We start from the raw sequence: 18322 nt of genomic DNA on the forward strand, positions 1-18322 counted from the left end.
TTTTATTGCTACATAAGCATTAAGTGTGCCAATTGTATAGTTTGTTTGCCACGTAGATATTTTTCGTTAATAAGTTAATAGTAAAGACCAAATTGACTGCAAGTTAAAAATAATAGGGACTAAATTGATTATTACAAAAATGTAAAGACCAAATTGATTACGACCTCAAAATATAGAAATTAAAATAGTGTTTTCGCAAAAAAAAAAAAAAGAGGAAAATTAGTGATATATAATCAAGAGAAATATTAGTGAATTATCAATGAACATATTGTCATTAGTTAGATTTTTTTTTAGAAATAGTTTCATCCTATGACATCTATTTATAATAATTGCTTTTTATCATAGAAAATTACTAATTAATGAATTATCAACTTAAAATGTTTCCATAAAACTTGGAGACGTATTTGTAATTTTCTGATAAATCGAAGGTCAACATTTTTATAGTCTGTAATTCTGTATTCCCAAATTCCCAATCACTGTTGCCAATTGTACTTAGCAGATCTGAACCGTTAGTGAACAACACGAACTTCACACAATCGTAAGGCCAAGAATAGCTCCTACATTGTAGCGAAAAAAATGAAAACAGCGTGGACATTATTATCTAATAATAATATTCTCGTAATAATCTGAACTGTGGAACTGGTCCAAGTACAAACTCCATTCACCGACTCTGGATTTTTCTCAAATGGGCTATCAAATTCTGAGAACACCACCTCTCTCTTCCTCCAAAACTTTAATCCTCTCTAAGCTCGTTTCTCCACCAACCCTTGCTCCCGCCTCTCTCTTCAAAACCCATTTCAGACCCTTTGTTTCAATACCCATTGTTACTGTTCCCAATTCTGCAACTGGGTTTGGTGGTGCATCGTTTCAGTTTCAGCAGAGTAATCGTAGCTTTCGTGGTGGGGTTGTAGCCATGGCTGCTGCACCTGGGTCGTTCCAGAAATCGGAGGAGGAGTGGCAGGCCGTACTCTCGCCTGAGCAGTTTCGGATTCTGAGGCAAAAGGGCACCGAGTAAGTGACACTCAGATGGTTCTTGTGTTTAAAAAGATTTTTTGCATTGTTTAGTGGTTTAACAATTGGATTTTTTTTTTTGTGAATTATGGGTTTTGTTTGATTGTTCTGTGTTTGTTACAATTTGAAGACTTGTAGTGCTAAAATTTGGAATTTGGGGTTGGAAAAGTGTTTAGTATGTTTGTGATAATGTTGGGTGTCTTTGAGAAATGAAGACATCTGGGTTAATGTGTTTGAGAAAGTGCAATGGCAGAATTGGGGCTATTTTGTAGAATTGAGGGTAATGGTGAATCAAACGTATTGGTCGTTTGTTGTTGTTGTTGTCCTTTAAAGCTTTATTAGTCTCTTTGCGAGGTGGTTATTCATTTGTTGGATTCAGATTTTGCCAATTTGGGTGAAACTTGTGCTTTTTAATAATTTATTTGAATGAATTCTGGAATTCGTTTGGGGTTGTTCACTTGTTATTCTCATTTGTAGGCTTGGTATTACTAATGGATAACAAGATAAGGCTTAAGAATTAAATGCATGGAGATGTGCCCGTTTTGAAACCACAATTTGCAGAGTATAGCTTTTTAAAATCTGGTAAATTTTTTTTCAAATAGTCCATTTTCAAATAGTTGAAAAAATAAGCTGTACCAAATGGGTATGGCATCTACTTGCCTCTGGATGCTGTGGTAAGACCCCTAGGAAATCTGAACCTTGTGCCTTAAAAGCCGAGAATCTTAGGGAGACTAGCCTTTTAAGCCTCTGGCTATATTTACTAAGTACATACCTGAGTTTTTAGCCTAGCAGATGCCTTAAAATCCATGACCTTCACCTTGTGCTTACTAGGGGAGGAGGTACCAATTTCATTGGCTTAGGTAGGCATGGTATAATTAAAGACAAGGCTTAAGTATTATACACAAGAAGACATATCTGCTAAGGGATTATGGTTTATCATCCCATGTGTAGCCACTTTAGCTTTTGCTTCATATATGCCACTAAGGCCCCAGGCAAAAAGCAAGATTGATGATGAGATGTAAGTTCATTGCATCGCATCTGAACCTTCTTCCCTAAATAAAGTAGCCTTTTAAGCTTTAGGCCAATTTTAGTAAGTGTATCTCTAAGGTTTAGTTTATTACCACTTGTAATAGATGTTAGAAAGGGAGATGAAAGAGTTGAATCAGATTTATTGAGACACTCTAGATGTTTTGAATTGGTTTCTTATAATGTAATAATTTAATGGAACAAAAATCCAATTTATGCATTGGCAATATGCTCCAACTTGGTAATGTATTCTGATTACATTGATAAGATGTACCACATCATACTTTCTGACAAATATTTCAGAAGAAACTTGAGTCTTGTTTGTCAAAGAGTTGTATGTAATTCTTGACAATTTGACACTGCCTGGGTGCTATACAGATATCCAGGCACGGGAGAATATGACAAGTTCTTCGGGGAGGGAGTTTATCAGTGTGCAGGATGTGGAACTCCTCTCTATAGGTCCACAACCAAATTCAACTCTGGTTGTGGTTGGCCAGCTTTCTATGAAGGTCTTCCTGGGGCCATAAATCGCAATGTAGCTTCCATTCTCTTGTTTTTTATTTCCCCATTTTTTCTCACGGAAATCTTTAAGTTCTTCTAAATATTGAGTTTGATCAATTTATTAACAAGACCTTAATGTAATCAGCCGGACCCAGATGGCATGAGGATTGAAATTACATGTGCAGCTTGTGGAGGGCATTTAGGCCACGTATTTAAAGGTGAAGGCTTCCCGACACCCACAGATGAACGCCATTGTGTCAATAGCATATCACTCAAGTTTGCTCCAGCAAATTCTTATGCTTCCCAGTGAAGTCTTTTCTAATGTTATGTTCATTCTGTTGTAAATGAGTTTACCAAAATAAAAGACTAATGCTGCCACATTTGAGTTGAATGCTCTCGTAGCTCCTTAACATGCATCTTACACTTTATTTGTTGTTGTGTTGCCAAGTGCCTTGTATCTAGAGAGAAGGCTTTACCTGCCTTATTATAGGAGAAGGGATTTTGAAATCAGAGAATGTTGATGTTGTTTGATGAGCACAAACCCACTGATGTTTTGAGTCTTTTGACTTTTGGGTAACTGCCACCATTTTTTTTTTTTTTTTTGGGTATCTCTTCATCCTTCATTGTTATTGCATTTTGAGTGTGTTAGGAATACGAAATAATTGTTGTAATCCCTAGGTAGTTAGCTAGTTGGTTGAGATTATGATGAGTTAGTTAGAATTTGAGTACATATAGCTCATTAAACACATGGTTTAATTCATAGAGCACATGTTGAATTAACTAGTCAATTATCTTGAGCCATGTGGGCCAATGATATTAGAGCTAGTTTTCTATAAATACATGATTGTAATTTAACATTAAATAGCAATTGAAGAATAAACCAACTTCTTAGTGCATTAGTGCATCTCTCTCTCTCTCTCTTTCTCTATGAAGGGTAACTATTTCGAATTAAGTCAATTTCCCTACAATTTCCATCCATCTCCCAATAATTCCTATTCATCCCCATTAGGAACCACCGAATTCCTAACAGAGTGTTTTGTATTATGTCTTAGATTTGGTAGATTTTTTTGGAGTTCCCTCTTCATGATTTCAAAATGTTTGGCCTTAAGTTGGTAGAAGTTGAGACTTTTTTGAGAGATATTTTTGCTGTTTGATGAGTATTGACTATTAAAAGCCAAAAGACTGATTTTAGAACTATGGATGGTTTCTAGCACATTCTCACTTAATTTCTAAACTAAAATTAAGCAATGTAGATAGTTTTTAATGTGTTTGAAGTTATATTTTTATTTTCTTCTATATTGTTGAGCCAAAAGTTATATCTTATATTTCAAGGTTTTCTTTAATTTTCCCTTTATTTAATATCCCAAGCCGATTATCCATCATAAGAGTTGCAATCAAGGAACCAAATGTATGCAGTCCATTGATTAATAGTACAATATAGGATACCTGGGCTATCTTTGAGCTTTATTAACAGCGTGCCCAAGAATAGCAAAGAATTGCCAAGAGCTTTTTAGGTCAACTGACATTTTTTGGTATTTTTAACATAGATATCTAGAGTTCAAACTCTCACCTTGTTATAACTATCGAATTATTTTTCAAAAATCAAAATGAAATAAAATAAAATAAAAAAGCATAGAACTGCATAAGGAACTGTTGATGCCCTTTTTTTTTGGCAAAAGGGGCCCAATGGCAGAAGAAAGCCAATAATATAAAAAAAAAAGGTGAAGAAAGAAAATAACAAAGTAAAAACCATTGAGCCCGAATGACAGGAATAATGGTCCACGAGCCCACAAAATAACAAAGTGGCTCCAAAGAAAGCAAATAGGCCAAGGAAACCCCAAAGAATGATGTAGCAAGCCCATGAGAATCATGAGAAATAGAAAGAAAACAAAAAATGGGTCGGAGGAGCCCAAAGAAAAGAATTGGTAAATGAGATTGGTTTGAAGACCAATAAACCCAAAGGAAAAGGATGTGGCTATTGGGCTAGGGGAGCATAAAGGATTTAGCAAAAGCCCATGGGAATGTAAAAAAGAAGGAAAGAACGAAGTGGGCCAAGGATGCCCAAAGAATGAAGCGGGCTGAGGATGCTTAAGGAATAAAATGGGCTGGGGAAGCCTAAGATGTTGTGTAAACTGGTCCAACAAGAATGTTGGGCAGCAAGAAAGACTAAAGGGAGGAGTAACCCATGAAATTGGGATGGCTAGCACTTCAGCCCACGGGCCTAGAGGAAGTCCAGCGAACAAAGTTAAATGATATCATGGCAGAAACAACGCAGTTGCGTGGTAGGAGCACCAACCAGCCCACGGACAAGGGATGAAAGGAAACATGGGCCAAATTAAAGAAGAGGAAACCCACACCCAAGCAATGTCCAGCCCAAAGAAGGAATAAGACACATAGAATGAAGATCCAATGACTCATCCACACCACAAGAGTTAAACAAGCAGCGAAACGCATAATAGAACTAGACAAACCTGCAGGAAATGGCAAACGCATGAATGCTAGAACGACAATGGACTCATATGGGAGTGGAACACACACACAAGGCTTAAGCACCACCTACTTGTATCCAGCCAATACAGGGGAGGTGGGCTATGGGTTAGAGGTTAGAGAAGGTATGGTCTAGCAGTGGGGAGAAGGGGGAGCCTATTTTGGGTTTCCCACTCAAACTCTTTTGGGGGAAATGTCCTGCTGGAATGACATCCCACCCAAAAGAGGCAAACATGAGTTGGAATCACTAGGTGTATGCTATAGAGGTTGGTAAGAGAGAAAGCCAGCCCTTATTCGGATGGGAGTGCCAAGGGACGTAAAGAAACAAAACAAAAACATAGGGTAGTGGTGGTGGCTGGGCAGTCGACAGACCAGTGGGTAGTCCTAGAAGGACACCCACAACAGGCCAAAAGTAGTTGAGGGGTAAAAAGGGTAAACCTTGTCACAGCAGGTGGTATAAAAGGCCATAGATGTGCACAGTAAACAACAACACGAAATAACAAAGAGAGAATACCAAGGGAAAAGAAAGAAAACAAGAAAAGTAAGTAAGGAAACAACGAGAACAAGGAAACTAAGAGGAAGGAAGAAAAATATGAGTGATAGGAGCAAGAGCATGCACCAATAGGCCACCCACTTCTCTCCCTCTCAATAGCCCACTCTCTAGCAAATCAAGAATCTGAGATCAAGCCACTTAGGCCCATTTTCCAAAGTGAGTAATCTCTACAGCAGGATTCCCTCTAAGGTTACCCATATTGGAGGGTGGTTCCCTTCCTGGACTTGAATTTGTCAAAGAACCAAGTCTTTTCATTTAATAGATTAATCTCCTCTTCTTTTGCCATGATTGATTAAAAACTATCGTGATTTCTTTTTGCTATTAATCTATTCCAGCTGTAATCACGTTATCATACTTCTCTTTGCAAAACTGTTTAAGTGTCACTGTTGTTAATAGAAATATTTTAGTTATCTTGCTGTATTGTGTTTTTCTTACTATAACGTTTTGTAACAGTATTTCCTGCCGCAGGCATATGACACGCTTAGGATTCCTGCCAGGGGTTCTAACTTGTGCATAAGCTAGCCTAAGGTGAGTTTCAATTAGGCCAGTCTTGACTCTCCTACCCCAGAATCGTTGGGCCATAGTACGGCAAGAGCGATCCAACCCGAGACATAAAAAGGCCCACCACATTTAAATTGGCGACTCCACTGGAGAGTTGGGAAAAAGACAAGGAAACTTAAGATGATGTGAAACATGAGTGCCATGCCCTTGTAGGTGGAGTCAAGACCAGCCACGCCCACCAGCACCAACCTAACCAGGTAGAAGGTGTTAACGAAGTAGGGGTTGGGCCGTAGCAGCAACAAAGAGTTCCTGCTGATAATGCCAACTTTTTTATCGAGGTGCTGCAATCTGTGCAGCATTCCTAACAACAAATAATGGAAGAGATTTGCTAGATGAAGGTGGATAAAACGAAAGAGAAAGGAAGCCAGCATAACCCAGAGCATGTGGTAAAAAAGGAAGAAACCCCAATAGGGGGTGGCCCGTAGAATGCGGAGCAACATTTCATTACCATGGCCAAAGTCACAGCACATCTAGAGTAGGAAAGGGTCAAAGCGCCCAAGGAGAGATTTTATGCACAAAGGCCTTCTTATCCGCTGAGAATACTCAGCAAGCCATATCTTGAGAGATATGAACCTCGCACTTTTGCATAATACGATGGCAGAAAGGGAAATGCTATCAAACACGTGAGTAAGTTTATTGACACCCTCGGTCCCTACGCAGTAGACGAGGACTTGTGCCTTCGGGAGTTTTCTAAATCCCTATGTGACCCCGCGTACACCTAGTACATCGGTTTGAAGCTAAGGTCAATCCTGACATGGGACGACATGGTGGACGTATTTTGCACCAAGTAGTTTCATGGAGAAGAGACAGTAATGCTTGCAACTTTGCAAGTGACCAAACAAAGGAGTGGTGAAGACTTGATGGAATACATCAAGAGATTTAGGGACATAGCTCTTGACTACTATGATCACTGTGAAGAAAAGACATTGGTGGAAATGTGTATAGGTAACATGATTATGGAATACAGAGCTGTTTCGGAGAACTTGGAAATCTCCCAGTTTGCATAGCTACTACAGAAAGCCAGGAAGATCGCCCAATCAGTAAGGCTAAGCTTTGATAGACCCAAAGAACGGAGGTCTACTCCGCAGGCTATGGCGGTATCTACCGGCGAAGAGAAGAGGAAATTGGATGGGAGGGAGTACGAGACCCCTCCACCACTACCATGTACACCAAAGGAGCTAGATGTGCTCCTAGATACATAGATTGCAGATGGGGTCTTCAAGCCTGTAAGAGACCGGGAACTTGGGGTGCTCTCAAAAAAGAGATTCGGGTACTTTAGGGCACCTCTCTTTTGGGTAGTGGTGTGGAGTGGCCACTTATTTTTTTTTTTATACAAAAAAATAAGAAAAAATAAATACAATTACATATCAAAAATACATCAAATGTCATTGATTGTATAAAACAAGTACAATTTGGTAGATTAACCTTACAAGGCTTTGGTCCTAGTTACAATCTATGCAAAAAAAAACAAAACTTTTGTCCTAGTTACAATCTACCAAAATTAAGGAAAAAACAATAGTCTACCTATCCAAAATCCTAAGTTCGGTGGCTAGGTTACAAAATGAGAAGGTGCAAAGTAACCATTTCGCCTAGACATAGTTTGGTCTTCTAGACTTTAATGACCATTATATACCCTTTTTGTATGATGTTGATTGATATGTTGTAACACACATAACAAACACTTGACAAAAATTAACTTAAACAAATCTGCCTTATGAATATGTCCTCTTTTTAAAGAAAGATCAGATCTGTTTTGAAAATTAAAAAAAATGAGACTTGATTTGTAAAAATCAAATTTGTTTTTGAAAGTACATAAAAAATACTTTTAAAAGGGGATTCACATTCACGAGACAAACTTACTATGCATGCATCACATATTAAAAAGAAGACTTTAACCTAACTCTTAATTCCTTCTTTGAAATTTCAAAATCTGCAATTTTAAAAAAAGAAAACTTTTTTAGAAAAATTTTTTAGAAAAATTTTTAGATCTGTATTTAATGAAAATACAGATTAGTTTTGTGACCAAAAAATTCAAATCTGTATTTAATGAAAATATAGTTTAGTTTTGAGACAAAAAAAAATTCAGATTTGTATTTAATGAAAATACAGATAAGTTTTGAGACCAGAGAAAAATTCAGATCTATATTTAATGAAAATACAGATCAGTTTTGAATTTAAAAAAAAAGTTTTGATGATCATTAGCAGATTTTAAAATCAAAGAAAAAAATTAAAACAAATAATCAACTAAAGAACATGTTAAAGAAAATTTCAACTAAATGTCTAAGCATGGCAAACATGAATTAAGAACAAGGCACAATAAAAATCAAACATATTAACCGCATTCATGCAATGAACAATCACAACGTACTAATTAAGGGAAAGGAAAAACAGATAAAAGAATACAACTAAGTACCTCTTGCATAAGCGTGCTCTTCAAATAAAAGAATATTTTAGAAATCAAAATTTTTTTCACTTCTTTGAGGTCTAAAATACTTTACTAACAAAAAAGAAGTTCTTAAAGCAAAAACCTCTAGAATGTCTTTAACATAAGCGGAGCAAAGAAGTCAGAAAAGAAGAGCCCTTAATTCTGATCTTTTTCCTCTATTTATATAGGTTGGGATGCTTAAAAAATAAGCTGAATGAGATTAGATACGAATTGGAATGCGTTCTTATCTCTAAAAAGTTGACAAAGATAGGCTTTATCTCAATCAGGACATTCTCGGGCCGGGCTGAGCATTTGGGCCAATTGGCACTCCAAGAGTACCGACAGGCCCTTTTGGGTGCTAGGCTTGCGTTCGAGTTTTGGCTCGATTTGGACTCTTTTTTGAGGATTTTTTAGTTGAAAATTGCACCTAGACACGTTTTTGATTCGTATTCTAAAAATTAATCCCTTTTTTTTGATATTCAGGTCTCCAAAGTGATAATTATCTGATAGATAAATATTCCAAAAAGACTTGATTGTCCATAGCTTCTTTGTTATTTGATTATCCACTTTATTCTCATGCAAGTAGGACTATTTTTGACACTGACCAACAACCAATCACAAAATTATTTAATTAATTTTAGTTGTTTAACCAATCAGAATTAATTCAAATTAATCATGCGTTGTCGGTTCCACCCAAACAAAATGCATGCAAACCGTGAAAACTTGATCTTGTGTTATCTTTCAATCTGATGGCCGGATTCAGGAATCGGACATACCGTCGCGACTGTCAGAATCTTAAGATCATTTTTATGCTATGCAATGAATAAATTAATGTACGTAATGCAACTCTAAATTTTGGGTATATGAATGGTCACTCTAGACATCTTTTAAGATTAAATTATGGGTGCAAAATCGAATGTCTATAGAATGCCTGTCATTGACAAAGCTTGCTAAGCGAATGTCAATGTAAACAAAAGACACTGATTTTAGCAGCCATGATTTAATTGAGGTTGACTTGTCAAAGATTACCTAGCCCTAGAACCTAAAACCTTGGAACATATATAGAACTAGTGTTTTGTTATTTTGAAATAGGAAAACTGTGAATACTTGACCTACTTGACAACTGATAAACTTGAATTGAATCTTGAAATCTGAGGTGACTGAGAGGCTTTTCTATCTCACTCTGAATCTAGGGTGGATTGAGAGGCTTCTATCTCTTAATCTGCATGTGGGGGCAACCAAGAGGCTTCTTTATCTTGATCTGAAGGGAGGTAACCAAGAGGCTTCTCTATCTTGGAACCTTGGGCGATTGAGAGGCTTCTCTATCTCAATTTGGAATTGTGGCGACCAAGGGGCTTTTCTACCTTGATCTAAATGAGAGGTAACCAAGAGGCTTCTCTATCTCAATCTGAAATCGTGGTGACCAAGGGGCTTCTCTACCTTGATCTGAATGGAAGGTAACTAAGAGGCTTCTCTATCTTGGAACCTGAGGCGATTGAGAGGTTTCTCTATCTCAATCTTGAACTATGATGACCAAGGGGCTTCTCTACCTTGATCTGAATGGGAGGTAACCAAGAGGCTTCTCTATCTTGGAACCTGGGGCGATTGAAAGGTTTCTCTATCTCAATCTTGAACTATGACGACTAAGGGGTTTATCTACCTTGATCTGAATAGGAGGTAAACAAGATGTTTCTCTATCTTAGAACCTTGGGTTTTGCCTGCAAAAGACCAAACTTTGGGATTAGATTCTAAATGATGGGTGCTCTGTTGTTCCACTATTTTGAGATGTGTGATTTTCCTTTCTCTCTTTTTCCTTCACTTGAATTTCCTCTTTAGAAGGAAAATCTTGATTGATTTTTGTAGTCCTTTGAAAAAAGTTTATTTTTTTATTTTTATTTTTTTTATTTTATTTTTTGAAATTTGAAATTCTTTGAAAAATGATACCCTTTGTTCTTGACCATCCTTGAAAATTTTATTTTTCCTTCCTTGACAATTGAAATTTTCTTGAAATTGATACCATCTGTCTTTGAAAAGTTTTTTTTTTCATATATATTTTTTAAATAAATAAATAAAAGCAAAACATTTTTTTTTTGGTGAGTTGACTACAAAAATGGGGGGCCAAATTTTTGGCCCCCTTTTGTGCTTGTTTCCATCATTTTTTTTTTCACTTCCTCTTCTTCACTCTTTCTCCTTCCTCCATTGTTACTATTCACAATCTTCTTCCACTTGCATTTTCTTCATTCTCACACCATTCCTTCCTTAGAAAATCACTTCCCTAGGCTTCTAAACTTGATTTCATTCATTTCCCTCAATATCTCTTCAAATCTTTGTGTTCTTGACCACCTTTGCAACAAACCCATTTTATTGAAACCCATCTCCAAACCTCCATTATTTTGCATCTTCAATGGAATCTTCTAAGGGACCATCTTTTCTTACTTTCAATGTGAAGAATATCATCCATCCCTTGAATGGAATGAGGAAGAGGGGCTCCTTTAAGACCCTAAGACCCATTCTCCACACTCCAAAAAAGACTTCAAGGTGAGCTCATTTTTTTTTTTGTTTCTTTGTTGGCAACTTTGTTGATTTTATGTTTTGTTAAGAGCTTGATGTTGAGACATTGTCATTTTGTTGTCATTTGTTCTTGTTGGAATTTTGAACATTGTATGATTTGGTTGGAAACTCTTGTGTGATCATGTTGTGCTCTTGGCTTTGGGGCATTTTTGAATTGTTTAGTTATTTGTTATGAAACTTGGACAATGTTGATGACTCATGAAGTTTGGCAATGTAAGTAACTTGTGGTATTGTTGAATGAATTTTGACTTGAATTTTATGGGTATTGAAATCATGAAAATTTGATGTGTAGGCTTGATTGAACAAACTTACTTTTGATGAGTGTGGAAATTTTGTTGGAATGTGTAAGTCTTATTTCATGAATATGGAAACTTTTATGGATATGGGTATGGAAAATTTTTGTAGTGGTATGGATTTTTATGTTGGACATGGGAATTTTTTTTTTTTTTTAAATGGGATTTTTTGTTGGACATGGAGAAATTTTTTTTATGTTAGACATGGAAAAATTTTTGTTGGTGATAGACATGGGATTTTTGGCATAGGATTTTTTGTTGGACATGGAATTTTTGGCATAGGATTTTTTGGAATGAGTGGACATCCCAATGATTGGCTAAACTGTGTTTTGTAAAACCTCAAGAGTCAAGGTAGCCTCTAGATGTTGAAAGGCATGAGGGAGATATTGTCCTCGGATATTAAGTGTTGGGGTTTATGCCCTAAAATCCAATTTATTGGCATGTCATAAATAATTAAATTGTTTAGTTATATGAGACTATATATATATATATATAAATGAACTAATGATATATTATCTTAGTCCATGAGATGCAATAGTATGTGATTTATGTGATTTAGTCACAGAAGATATAAATCACAAGTTCTTTGTAAACTCAGAATTTTAGTTCATAGTCGGTGATGAAATTGGGCATTTCATCTGCGAAGACTATAACATATCAACTAAGATGATTTGTCTTGATCATGGAAGTGGAGACTTCTAGTTGATATGTTGATATGTTTTAAGAGTTAAAACATATTGAACAGGACCGCTGTGAATTTATTATTCTCTTAATGACTGTCAAATGAATAATAAATCTCACGACTTCTATTTATATCAACTCTAAATCCTGAGAGAATAATAGACCTGATCATAAGGTGTAGGTTGCTTTGATATATTAGGAGTGAGATCTATAACTTACGGTCAAAAACTCAGTATGTTAAGAGCTGCATTTAATGTTGATGGAACATATATTCTCAAGATGGAATTCATAATCTCTTAACGGAGATATAAAATATTCCCTTGAGATAAGTTTAATGGGCTTGGTTATTTAGAGTGTTGGGCCCAACCACTTTAGTAAGGAGTTACTAAAGTATATATTTATGAAATTGGATTTCATAAATATATGATGAATAACATAAAAGATTAAACTGGGTACTCAAGGATTAAGATGTAGTAATCTTCAAAGTGGCAGTCTACATTCATGACTTTGTATTACTACGAATATTTTAATGAAGGGGTTGTATGTATAATAAAGTCTTGGGATATAATTTATTAATAAGGCCTAGAGTGCAATTATATTCTTATAGTGGTATTAAATATAATTAATGGTAACTTTGGACTTGTCAAGAGTTGACAGAAAAGCCCAAGACCTATTGGAGCTAGAGTCTTATTTGTTCCCTTTGGTCCCATCTCAAGCCACAAACTAAAACCCAATTGGGTAGGCCCAAAAGGCTAACCCAATTAGATAATTAGTCATTATTTAATAAGAGTTATTAAATAAAGAAACTATTAAAATAGTTTTAACGTACGTATGATGAAAAGAAAAGAAACCAGTTTTTCTCCACAAGGAGAAGAAGAAGGATTTTTTCTTTAAGAGTCTATGTACAAAAGACTGATTGAGAGACCACACATCTCGGGCACTATGTGGAATTGAGATGAAGATTGAAGGTATTCTAAAGTCATGTTTTGAAATTTACTGCATCAAGGTACGCTTTCTATTCTTTATTCTAGAATTCATGGTTACATGTTATCTTTCATGATTGAAGTAGATCCATGGTTGTTGCTTCCGCTGTGTGTTTTGTATGAGATACAAAACCAGATTTTCCAACAAATGGTATCAGAGCCAGGTTTTCAATTTCATGCTTGTATAACATGTGATTGAGTTTTAGAATTAAAGAAAAACCGTTCTCTTGATGATTTAATTTTCTGCAGTAAAGTTTCTGCATAATTTTTTGTTTTAAAACTCTTGTTCATTAAAAACCAGATGCCGTGTATTTCTAATCTTTGTATTAAAGTGGAACACGGTGGTTAAGAATTGCTATGTTTCTTATCAACGTAGATTGTCAAGGTGGGTATACGGTTATTAGAAACCATATACACCTGACAACGTTGATAACACTTTATTGAATATAGAATAGCGGTTTAATTTTTTTGTCTCTATATTATATTAATATTGTTTCAGTGAATTCGTTTGCATGATGATGTTCAACGTTGTTTCATTGATATTGTTTATTAATATATATATATATATATATGGATTCATATGAGTATATGAGTCTAAGTTATAGATTTTCACATGATGCCATGTTATGCCTTTATTTCTTTTGATAATATATAGATTCATGTGCAGGTATATAAACTTTTCGTTTTGAGATATCAGTTCATGATTATATATATTAATATAGGCATGATGTAATTTTGAGATAACGTCACAGTTTCACTAGTTGGTTATCTTGAATGATGAATGCGTGTTGTTTTTCATTGAATCCGTATGTCATAATTGAAATCCTTTAAAGAGATCTATTCCTAATGAGATTGGGATTTTGTTTTTAAGGGCTTCTAGCATATTAGGGTTCTTGATCTTCATATTGAAAACCTTAATGTTTGATCTATAAATCTTTGTTGATAAAATCAAAAAGTGTTTTTGATGGAAGAATAATGAAAAACGTCAAAAACAGTTAAACAGAAAAAACGGTTTTTTTTTTTTTTTTTTTTTTTTTTTTTTTTTTTTTTTTTTTTTTTTTTTTTTTTTTTTATTTTTTTTCGCGATTGGTGAGTCGCGAGATAAGTCGCCAGTGAGTCGCCAGAGCTTCTGGATGAACTCGCGACTAGACGAGTCGCCAAAACTCGCGACTGGAATGAGTCGCCAAAAATTCTGTCACCTGTTTTTCACATAAATAAAAGTAAGGCTATATGATTAATTTTATAGTCCTCAAAAGTTAAGGACATTTATTAATCATTATCTAACTAAAAGACCTAATGAGATCAAAGATGTTAGTTAAATAGAACTCTTAGTCCTAAATTGTTTTATGATTAAAAGTTCTTAATTTATTTTAATTAGAGGTTTTTAATGAGATTAAAATTCTAATTAAAGTTATATAGTTTCTAATGAGATTAGAATACTTTATCTAGTAATTTAAGGATAGAGTTCTATATAACCAATTTTTGATTCATTAGTGTTTAAGGAATCCTAAATAGTTTAGGACTTCCATTTTAGTTAGTGATTCTAATGAGATTAGGGTCTTTATCAAGTGCAAGGTTATTAGTTGTGATGGGATCACAATTATTTAAAGAAAAACCCAAATAACGAGTGGGAATACTGAAATAACCCTTTTTGTTAAGTTTATTGTAATGCGAATAGATACCTTGTTTTGACTTCGAGTCTTGCATTCCATGTGGAGGGTATTTACTTCACGGATTACAAGGTTAAACTTCTTTGTGATTGCGCGAATGTTCGTTACGCTATTGTTACGTGACTTAGTTACATCACATTTAATTTAAACAATTAAACACATTTGATGTGTAGGGTTACAATTGTGATTAGATCACAATGATTTCATGACAATCTACTTGTTTTAAAATTTCTAGTGGGTGAGAGATACAAGGGTTGGATCTCACGGCCTCCATTATCAGTTCAAAGTAGTGTGGGTAAGCACCTCGTCTTGGCGTATATGCCTCACGATCCCAAAGGAGGGTGTTTTGTTTCATGGTACTACAAGTTTAAACACTATAAGGGAGATGAAATGTGGCTACACATGATTCTAGATAATGGTGTACACTAGACTAAGTGTAATGTTAACCTCCCAAAGGAGCTATGTCATTATTACTTAAAGGCTAAAGTTAATACGGCATATTATTAGTGTATGATAAGAGTTATCATGATAGCACTAATAATAAGAATAATTCTCAACCAATTAATGTGTTTATAATAAACTTGCTACCAAGGAATCATAGACACAGATTGGGTTGTTGTTGCACCTAGTATAGTATGTTTTATGGGTTCTGAACGGTTTTTTAGACCCCTTAAAACACAACCAGATTGGTTAGCCTAGATTAATTAGCCAAGTTGTTATTTAGTCAAATTATGCAATTCTAGGTTAAAGCAATCAAATAATCATATCAAAATAATAAAGCAGCGGAATAATAAAAGACACAATGATATGATCACCCAGGAAACCACACGGTAAAAACCTGGGGAGGATTTGACTTAGCTATCCTCAAGTAAACCTGAATCCACTATGCGAAAGAATCGAAGTTCATACAGAAGGACTACAAGCTCCCCGCTTGACTTCCTAATGCTACCCACCAGTAGAACTTACTGACACGACCACGTGCAAGCTCTGAATCCACGGACTCCTTCTTTCTTGGACTCTTCAATCAAGTACAAGCACCCCCGCTTGATATTCTTAAGCTTCAATGAATCTGCAACTGAATGATTATCAAGATGTTGATAACCCTAAGTTTATGTAAAGGAAAGCTCCTCAAAGATCTCACAAGAGATTCTCATAAACAGCAATATGAGCAACAAAGACCTTAGAGAGGTTTGGGTACAAAACCCTAGATACAAAAGAGACACTCTCTTCTCTCTTTCTAAAAACTCTAAAAACGTGGCTTAGGGTTTCCTTTATATAGTGGGAGAATTAGATCTGAAACCCTAATCCTTAATGGGCTTAAGCTGCTGTTTGGGCCGACTTAAAATTCTGCAGATACGATTTTCGATCGATCGAGCCTGTTCTTCGATCGATCGAACCAGGCAGAATATGAAGTCTTCTTCCTGCAGCTTCTATGTTCTTGAATCTTGACTTGAATCACCTTGAGCATTGTCTAATAAACCTATAGACTCTAAGATCTATATCTAGACAAGTTTATGTTCACGATTTGCCAATTGTTCTAAACATTTAGAACCTAACAATCTCCCCTTTGGCAATTCGTGACAAAACTTCCATACAGAATGAAATGCTCAAATACAAGAACAACCCAATACAATAAAATGCTCATTACAACAAATTCAACCTAACTACTATCCATCAGTTGCAAGTGTAGATAGCAGCTCAATTGAATCAACCTGTATATTTCCTGAAACACTCAAAAACGCATAAACGCATGTGTGACATAAAAACAGTAAATCAACAAATATGCAAACTAACTCTCCCCTAAGTTAGATACATCAAAAACAATGTTAACTCCCCCTAAACATAACATTCTTGTATTTTCCACACATATTCCCACATATCAACTATTTCTCCCCTTTTTGTCACGTATTGACAAAGACAACTCATACAAAGAGTAAACAGTCAACATACGCAACAAAGGATAAGAGAAAATAGAGAAAGAAGGGGAACAAAACAATTCAACTCTATAGAAAATAGAGACAGCTCCCCCTATGAACAACACATGTTAAAAAAACTTTTCTCCCCCTATCAAAAATAGGAAAAACAAAACAAGTTTTGGGAAAAACAGTTTTGGGGAAAAATAAAGGAGGTGGGGAAAAGCAGCAGCAGCAGCAGCATCACCAACAGGATGAGGTACATTCTCACCAGCAGGACCAAAGTTAAAAACACACAAACCAAAGTGAAAAACAAGGTGAGGATACACATGAAGAAAAAATATTCTCTCGTTCAATAAAATGCAAACATGGCACTATGTGACCCATAAACAGTTGCATGAGTAGAGAAAATATTTTGCACATTGATTATCCATCATATCTCTTAAGAAAAATATTTTCTACAATTCACACATAAGAAATAGCATATACTAGAATGTACAAAACTCAAAATTAATCAATCAATTTTTAAATCAAGTTAAGTACCAATTTAGCAAAGTGTATGCATGCTATGTGTGAAAACAATGAGAGATATGACTGCAAAACTGCAAGATGGATACAAAAACAATGCAATGCATGTGAATCCTAAACACAAATGATGCATGAAAAAGTTTTGGTCAAAAACATAGAAACTGAAAATATTTCAATTTCGATCGATCGAGTATCGATCGAACATCAATCGAGTCAGGCAGACTCAAACCTAAAATTTTAATCGCAATTTCGATTGATCGAAAAACAGGTTCGATCGATCGAAAGTCTGGAAAAATCAGATTTTTGAAAAACAGAGCATTTTAAAGCAGAAACTCCTCAAAGCACATTGTTTTAAAAAAATGCATGAGTATGAGATGAAAAGTTTTTCAAAAACACTTGAATTTAACCTAGATATTCCAAAATCAAGATTTTCAATCAATTTGTCCTCAAAGCGCAAACAATATACACATTTTGCATTAAAGTCAAGGAATTTTTAATCTTGGATGGCCACAACAAAATCACACACAATAAAATGTACCAAGTTTAACAAAGAGTAACTTGTGTAGTGTGTGCAACTAGCAAAAGCTTGAGATAAATGTGAGGTGATATGTGAATAGCAATTAATCACAAAGTCTACATAATTCATCACATAGAATTTAAAAGAGACTATCACCTAAAGAGTTACATCCTATAACTCTCACATCTCCTAGAACAAAAGCTTGCAATCATATAAGTTTCTTGCATTTTTGCCTTTTATTTGTATGAAATGGCATTCAGCCTAATAGTACACACCGGTTTGAATTAAGTGAATTGGCATCAAGCCTAATAGTACACACCAGTTTTAATTAAATTTAAGGCTACACCTTATGTTCTTTTTGTGCATGTGCTACACTTTCTCGAGCACACAATCTTATGATATGCACTAAGGTGTTCATGATTGGCTAGTGAACAGTGGTGAGATGGTTATTTATGCCTTTCTCAAAAGAATCAAGTCCGACAGTCAAATAACATATGACTTCATGATTAAGACAAAGTGATCAACAACCATAAACATCTTTCCCACACAACATGCACTACAAAGGTTCAACTAGTAAAGTGCAATAATTAAGCTCATTCGAG

The 18322-nt window shown here is 35.3% G+C and overlaps 1 protein-coding gene across 1 annotated transcript; it reads left to right on the forward strand.

Moving 5' to 3' along the window:
* The first annotated feature begins 608 nt into the window (after positions 1–608).
* On the forward strand, positions 609–3079 carry LOC112025067 (peptide methionine sulfoxide reductase B5). Its single transcript, XM_024057735.2, has 3 exons — positions 609–1011; positions 2416–2572; positions 2684–3079. Exons 1-3 carry the CDS (start codon positions 686–688, stop codon positions 2846–2848), a joined length of 648 nt encoding a protein of 215 aa, XP_023913503.1. The 5' UTR covers positions 609–685; the 3' UTR covers positions 2849–3079.
* Positions 3080–18322: the final 15243 nt, after the last annotated feature.

This window comes from Quercus suber, unplaced genomic scaffold (genome assembly GCF_002906115.3).
Source record: "Quercus suber isolate HL8 unplaced genomic scaffold, Cork oak 2.0 scaffold_320, whole genome shotgun sequence".
NCBI classification, from domain to species: Eukaryota; Viridiplantae; Streptophyta; class Magnoliopsida; order Fagales; family Fagaceae; genus Quercus; species Quercus suber.